The sequence below is a fragment of the Apis dorsata genome, unplaced genomic scaffold (genome assembly GCF_000469605.1).
Source record: "Apis dorsata unplaced genomic scaffold, Apis dorsata 1.3 scaffold_429, whole genome shotgun sequence".
Taxonomy (NCBI): domain Eukaryota; kingdom Metazoa; phylum Arthropoda; class Insecta; order Hymenoptera; family Apidae; genus Apis; species Apis dorsata.
This window is the reverse complement of record NW_006263682.1, coordinates 118,120-126,163: the sequence shown is the minus strand read 5'-3', so window position 1 is coordinate 126,163 and position 8,044 is coordinate 118,120. Positions and strand designations below refer to the sequence as shown.

General features: G+C 35.5%; 1 protein-coding gene and 1 long non-coding RNA gene across 13 annotated transcripts in view; one reads left to right on the top strand and one right to left on the bottom strand.

Annotated features, from left to right (window-relative positions):
- Positions 1-222, top strand: part of LOC116186105 — a 13,857-nt gene extending 13,635 nt beyond the window's left edge. Inside the window, exon 2 of the long non-coding RNA XR_004151048.1 lies at positions 17-222. This is a non-coding gene — a long non-coding RNA (uncharacterized LOC116186105). The remainder of the gene's footprint in view (positions 1-16) is intronic.
- Positions 1-8,044, bottom strand: part of LOC102681644 (ankyrin-3-like) — an 80,239-nt gene that overhangs the window by 22,649 nt on the left and 49,546 nt on the right. For 11 of the 12 annotated variants that reach the window (XR_004151045.1, XR_004151046.1, XR_004151047.1 and 8 more), the window contains exons 28-33: positions 7,551-7,686; positions 7,106-7,436; positions 6,808-7,011; positions 4,906-5,147; positions 4,745-4,796; positions 3,857-4,084 (exon numbers count right to left, since the gene is read on the bottom strand). Coding sequence is in view for 2 of the 12 variants with exons in the window: in XM_006619609.2 (XP_006619672.1) it covers positions 3,857-4,084; positions 4,745-4,796; positions 4,906-5,147; positions 6,808-7,011; positions 7,106-7,436; positions 7,551-7,686 (1,193 nt within the window). In the remaining 10 variants the exon portion in view is untranslated. Of the gene's footprint in view, positions 1-2,280; positions 2,400-3,856; positions 4,085-4,744; positions 4,797-4,905; positions 5,148-6,807; positions 7,012-7,105; positions 7,437-7,550; positions 7,687-8,044 lie in introns of those variants that run through there. The other variant, XM_031512389.1, reaches the window with a different exon arrangement.

Here is an 8,044-nt window from a genome sequence, read left to right as displayed (position 1 = left end):
GTGGGGGCTGCAGCAGCCCCCTCGCCCGGCGTCATCCTTTCACCCATTTGCCTCCAGCCTTCGCGGTGCATGCTCTCCGCCACTTTTCTCGTATCCTCCAAAAATTCCGCCGTCAGTTGCCGCGTCTCCTCGTCGCCGCTGTCGAACGACGCTTCCTTCGAGGAGCTCTTCTCCCTCGACGAACTCCTCTTCTTGCTCTTCAGCTTCGGACTCTTGAACATACCGAAGAATCCGCCCCCCTTCTCCTTACCCTCCTCCTCCTCTTCCTTCTCACCCATCACCCTTTTCTCCGGGGAATCCGACTTTTTATCGCTGTGCTCTTTGTCCCGCTTCCTCGCCTCCGACTTTCCATCACTTTCTTTCCGCGCACCGCTTTTTTCCGCCTCCCCCTTCCTACGAATCTCCGAAATGTCGTACGAATGCCCGTTCAATTTATCCTTGGGCGTGTCCTCGTTGTAACGAACCTGCGAGGTGAACGTGTACAGATCCTGTTTCCCGTCCACTATGGGGGATGAGGGAACAACGAGCGTGCTTTCGGCAACCTTTCGCGTATCGTCCAACAATCTCTCCGTGGCGATTCGAACCTCCTCGTCGCCACTGTCCAACGACGACTCCTTGCTCTTCTTCGATCTCTTCTCCTTCGACTTCGGACTCTTGAACATACCAAAGAAACCACCACCTTTCTCTCTCTCCTGATCGCTGGTGTCGTCCGCCTGCACGCCTCGATCTGCCCCATTCTTGATCGTTTCCTTCCCTTCTTCCTTTTCCTCGACCCGAGTCGAGGTGATCAATCCACTGTCGAGCGCGTGCACCTCCGAAGCGAGGCGTCTCGATTCGTCCAAGAATTGCATCGTGGCCAATTTAATGTCGGTCGCGGTTTGCTCGGCAGGTTTCATATCCATGTAAGCGTCGTACGAAACGAAAGTAGTTTTCGTTTGTTGCTCTTTAACGTCTTTATTATTAGTCGCCGCCACTTTCGATTCCTCGTCGCCGCTATCGAAAGACGTGTCCTTCGATCCTTTCGATTTGCTCTTCTTAAGTTTGGATCCCTTAAAGATCCCGGACAATATACCGCCGCTCTTGTCCTTCGACTTCTTCGACTCATCCTCTTGCTTCTCGTCCGTGGATGGATGTTGCACGTTGTAAACGCTCTCGTAAGCGGATATCTGCTTGTCGGTCGTGAGTCTTCCTTCCTTTGGAATGTTAACTTTGGGAATCGCCTCTTTCGATTCTTCGACTTCCTTCCCCTTCTTCGCGTCCTCCTCTTTCTTCGACGTTATCGATACGATACCAGCGGGTATCAATTTCTCGTCGATTTCCTTACCTTCTCTCGACATCATCTCCTTCTTGCTTATCGCGCTCTGTTTACCATTGGGGATCGTCGCTGCGTCCGCAGACGTTCGATCCATCTCTTTCATCGTTTCTCGTTCACCGATCACCGGTTCCCGAACACCCTCGATCACGGAAACTACAGTTTTCGATGTGACTATCCTCGCATTAGAGTCTCCCTTCCCATCGCGAACGACACGCTGCTTAACTATCGTCGGCTCGACGATTGGCGTTCGATCGATCGTAAGCGTTTCCTCGCCCATAAGGATCTTATCCTTGGGCTTTTTCTTAACAAACTGTTCCCTAACAAAACTTTCGACTATAGCACCTCTTGCCTCTTTATTGTCTCGCGTATCATCATCATCATCATCATCATCATCATCATCATCATCATCATAAACCACCGACCACCCTTCCTTAGCTAACTTCCCCTTCGCTTTCTCTGCGTCTGCTATTACACCTGTTAATTAAGTATTACATATTTTAGGCATCTGTAAACGTTGCAAAATAGAAAGAACACATTTGTTTTTTTTTATTTATTTATTTATTTATTTTTTTTTTTTTTTATTTCATTTCGCCATCATTAGTGTAAGCCGGCTCGCTCGATATTGCTCTTTAAAGAACAGCGTTAAGTTAGACTCTCGTGTGGTTTTTGTGCGTGGTATATATGTGCTATGGAGCAGTCATCCTTCTGTGTCCAACGATTTACACTTGTGTTTAAAAAATAATAATAATAATGATCGACGATAAGTTGAATTAATCGAATTGTTGCAAAAACAATTTCGAGAAGAAAAGTTAATTCAATTTCGAATGATTAAAATTGATAAATTATAAATTTAAAAATACGTAACGAAAGAGAGAATTATTACGAGTGGAATTAAATTGTAATAAATTTTTCAATATTTTTGCAATGAGAATAGTTTTAAATGTGTAATTTGTTTTTTGATTTTTCAGATAAAATTAATGGCGAAATAAGTGTAAGTAAGACAACTGCTCCGTGCGTCCGCACAATTAGGCCACACAAAATTTGGCCACACATGCAACGCCAAAAAATTGCGGTAAAAACCTTGCTGAAACAAATTAATGGGACGTGTCGAAGAAATAGAAGGCTATTAGTGGGTCATTAAAATGAAGACATTGAGAGTTCGCATTATAATACAGTAGATATGAGATTGAATAGGCAATAAAATAAATTGTCCATTATGTAAATTAAAATAAAAGCAAGCTGATAAATTTGAAGGAAATCCGCATCAGCCCTCCAGAACCTGTGAGTGAAAGTAAAAGATGATAAAATAAAAAAAAAAGGTGACAAAGTAAAAGAAGGAAATGTTCTAGTGCCAATAATATTTCATAAGAGCTAATTAACTTTCACATTTGTGATTCGTGTCCAAAGTCAATGCCGTGCTAAAAAAAAACTTCTAATAATAATCACCTGGTTTCTAATATCAGAAAAGAAAATATACATATATATATATCGAATGATTAACGTTGTAATTAATAATATCTAATAAAATTAAAAAAATTCTAATAAGATTAAAAAAGGGATGGATAATTGCTCCACAATTCTTGATAAAATATAATAAGTATCATTATTTCCAAAACATTAATAATCAATATATCGATCCCAATTATTGTTTTGTAAATAATGTATAAGAAATTATTATTTATTTCTACCAATACATAATGAAAATCATAGTAGAACCAAGAATAGAATACAATTTTTGTAAAAATAAATTAAAAGAAAAAAAATGTATAAATTAAAGATAGATACAAAAGATTATTATTGTAATTTTTTTGAATAATAATTATATTTTTTTGATTCTCAAAATATCCATATCATTCTTAGTTAAACAATGGTTTTCATTTTATAACGTAAAAAATAAAATATATAGTATATATAGAATAAATTCATGGAATTAACTCGACGAAGCTAAATAATCATAAATTACGATAAATTTTCACAAAAAAAATAAAACATGTACAAACATTAAGAAACAATCGTTAATAATATCTAAATATTTTAGTTACTAATAACTAAATTATATTAACAGTTGAAATAATCAAAAAAAAGCAATGAAATTTTTCTATTTAAATTATATGAAATAAATAATATATACTGAGATTTAAATAATGCATGTATCGATAAAAGAGACAATCGTTACATTTATTTGCACATCAATATAGACTATAGCTACGAACACGATATCACTAAAAAGCAAAGTTTCGAATATATACAACTATTCAGCACTAGCGATTGAAATTTTATCAATATGTAGTTAATTGTATAAGTTGTTCTTTAACCAAGCGTGATATTATCGCATTAAATTAATAATCATGCGTTTCTTTTCTTTTCTTTTTTTTTTTTTTTGTTTTAAAGAAATATTATTATTATTATTATAAATGATGATTTTAAGTTAAGTTGCGGATTGAATGTTTTTTTTTTTTTTCTTCTTCTGTTTAATTTAGCTAATCAAAGCACGGCCCCTCAACCCATCGCATTTTTAAAAAAAATTCTCAAATCACTTACCGGATACTATTTTGTTGGCGTCTGCGATCACCCTCTGTCGTTTTTTGTCTTTGTCGTCAAGTTCATCGCGCAACTTTTTGCTCATCGTATCGCTAACGTGACATTTGTGCTCGAGAAAATCGGCCATTACATCCCCCAGTTCTTTCTCCTCGCTTGCGTATTTATCTTTGATAGGGGTCGAGGTTCCGTTGAATACAGTGCCGTTTGTGATCGTGACATGCTGTTTTGCTGTTAAGTGCAAAAAAAAAATATGTGATTTAAAACGTTGTGAAAAATTGTATTGCTGATTCGTCAAAGCGCCAAAAAATATACATACAGAAATAACGAACAAATCATCGTATTATTTTCACTTATAAAAAATAAATCAATTAAAAATAAATATTGTTTTTTTTTTAAATTGTATTAATCGATATAGATAATATTTATTAACTGTACAAATCGAGTTTAAAAGTAAGTTATTTAGAAAGCAAATAATATCTATTTCAGATATTTTTAAAACGTATACTACACACGTATATATCAATGTGCAACTGTAGCAAATATTGCATTATAAGTAGATATATTTCACACAAATAGTATAGATATTATATACATATATAAATATAGACAAATATAAATGTGCTTTCTAAGAAGTGTAAAAGAAAGATTATGATTTCACATATTTTTCTTAGCGATGAAACGAAGTAGAGCCAATGTGTTATTCACAGAAATAATGCAAGCAGTGATGTCATATCCTTTCTAATGTAATCGAACGAGTATAGCATTGTAAACGTCATTCCGTTCGAAGAATATTTTTTTTTACTTTATATACTTTATAATAAAGAGATTTTAATATAAAAATTATAATAATTCATAAGATATAAAAATATATTTTTGAAATATACGTACATTTATCTCGTTTAGTGCCGCTTATATCGAGTTCTTCCATAGATCCCGACTCCTAAAGAAGAAAAAATTTATTTGAATAAAAAGAAAGCAAATTTGTAAACAAGATAATAAATATTCTTTTTCCCCCCTCTCCCTCTCCCCCTTTCTCCATAAATACAAACCTTGCTCTTATTAAAGTCATCGTAATCAGGATTCATCTTTGGATCCATCGTTGCGTCACGGCGAAGAGAGGTATCCCTTGAAGGACCCAATTCTTCTTTCAAAGAATCAAATCCAGGTTGATCTAATCGAACTCTCGCGACAGCTTTCTCCACGTCGTCCGTAATCAATTCAACGTTGAATATACATTTTTTCACGATGTCATCGCGGCCAATTTTGTTTAACGCTTTCTCCAAAGTATTTCCTACGAACGAACGAACAAAAAAAATATTATTTTCAATTTAATAAATAATCGATAGAATAAAATATCGATCGATCGATAATAATAATAATAATAATAATAAATTCAAATCAAAATAATTCTTCTACGAATCACGCGAAATTTATTCACATCGATCTAACAAAGATGTCAAGGATGAATATTTCATCGGTATATCCTTGATAAAATACCTGAGCTCATCGAAATCTGACATCTCTGACAAGGCGATCTTCTAAATAACACGGACAATTCACTGACGTACGTGTTGGTCGCTTCGTTTTCGTATTCTTGATACAAAGATATAAACATCTTGTGCGTTTATGCCTTCGCAAGAATAAAAGAAGGAAACAATAAGAATAATAATAATAATTGAAATGAAAATTAAATGAAGCGTAATAAACTGGGAAGACGATGGTTCGAAAAAAACGCTATAAATAATATGCACGATCACTTTCACTGTGTTTTTATCGAGATGGCGCGTATACGTCTGTTTGTTTTAACCGATTGCAGAACAGAAACGATGTGCTACGTGCATTTCTGTCGTACATCAGTGTCATTAGTACTGGCAAAAAAAAAAAGTGGGGGAAAGGAGTCCATAGGTTTATGTCAGGCATAATAATGCAGGATGAGATCACCAACTACGTTGCTCCTCAGATTCCACGCGTCTTAGTCAAACATAGCCTGTCTGATTAATCGACCTTGCCGAGAAACAGGTTCTTTTTTTTCTAAATTTTATTATCTCTAATGTAATGTTACTATATATCTAATGTTTGTCTACATAAGAGAGGACGTTTCACTCGATCTCAAAAAAAAAAAGAAAAAAGAAAAAAAAATAGTTCAACGATATAAACATGTTTATATATATAACATAATCACACTGTGAATAGCAAAAATTGAGGATAAATTTTATTGGAAAAGTATAAAATTTAAATTAATAAAAAAACATCGTGTATTTTGTAAATAGTGCGCAATACTTAATAGCGCCTCACTAATAGCAGGATAAGAAGATAAAAATAATAGAATAAATTAGAGAGATAATTAAGATTAAAAACGTGACGTATCGAAATTGAAAAGAAGTACGTAGTAAAGATATAGAGATTACTACTGTGAATCTGAGAACTATATTACGAATATATTTATAAAGATGAAATAACGAATATTGACAACACTGCGCGTATCATCGCTCATTTAATTAAACTTGTCAAATAACGACTAAAAATAAGTAAGAGTTATCGTTTTAAACTATGAATCTTCTCCTTGTCCCATATTTATAATTATAACATATTTAATCATACGAAATATTCAAATGTTGATCACCAAAACGAATGTATATTGCTTGTTTGAACATTTACCGATATCATTCGGCACAACGAGATAATAACCATATTAAAAAATGTAATCCTAAATGTTTTCGTTTCTCATATCGTGTTCTCGTAATACTTAATTACTTAATTTCAAGCGTTTAAATATTTATACGGATAAAATTTTTTTTTATCCAAATTACGCAGATTACGTTATTCGTACAAAATACAAAACAGTTGCTAAATATTCACTGTGATATTCACCGTAAAAATTCAGTCAGATTCGACAAGCTCGAGCAGATTTTTAAAATAACATCCGTTCGAAAATATTCATTCGCGTTTACCTGTTGCTTTATTTCCATTGCTCTGCCAAACTTTGAGCATCGCTGCAGCTTGCTGCGCCGGTTTGTTAGCGTACTCTTGCTTGATCGTCGACACTTCGTTCGGCGGTACGTTTAATTCCTCCGCGAGTTTCTCCCAATCTTTGTCCAACAAATTTGCAATATCGGTCAATCGAATAGTGGCTCTGTGAATAGCGTCTGGACGGCCTGAAGAGATAATTAACGTTTGCAATTCTCATAGATTCTCTCCTTAGATCTTTCCCGTTTCAAAAAGAGAGAGAAGAGAGGAAACGTTACATACTTATTCCGCCGTCGCGTAGAAAACTATAATTCTTCGAGAGCTCTAATAAATCGACCTCGGAGACGGCTGGTTCCGGTGAGATTTTCTCCGGCAACAAAATGTTCAACGTGCATATAGGGGTCTGAGGCAATTCGCCTTTAGGAACCTTCGGCTCGCTCATGAACATTATTCGACCCATCATATCGGCTGCGTCCGGATCCTTTATTCTCGCCGTGAACGGCACTCTGTTCTCCTTGAAAGCTCTGAACGGCAATTGAAGCTGTTCGCCGCTCTTCAACACAGGCACGAGGTTACCCGAAAACTCCATGTATTGCGTCTTCCCCTCCAACACCTGTGGGAAACATGGATTCGCGGAGGATGTGAAACGCGCAACAATACGATAATTACAACGTGTATAGGATGTACGATTCGCACGCGATTAAATTGCACGAAGGTAATACTTTACCTCCACGTCTCGACTCTTCGCTACTTCCGTGAAGTGCTCTTGATTTTCCAAGGTCTTGTCCTCTTTATCGTCGGTCATACAAAATACGCGCAATCTTGCCTCCAATGGATCTACTCGCTTTGCAAATACTACAAATCTGAGAACGGAACAAACGGTTCGATAACATTCCCCTCCGCACGTAAACTATAAGAGATGTAATCATGCAGGTAAAACGTAATTGAATGGTAATTGAAAATATAGAAAAAAAAAAATATATATATAGAGATTTGATCGAAGAGAGAGGGGAAAAAAAGCTATCTCTTTCTACAAATATATCTTGCGATTATATACGTTTTAAAAATTGAAAAATTCTTTTTCTAGAAAAATCGATATGTTCTGAAAAAAGATATGCAAAGAAATGATATATATATATATGTTACTCTCTATACGATAATATTCACTAGGGTGTGATAATAAATCTACTGAGCAAGCTGAAGAGCTCTCTTCCTTACTGT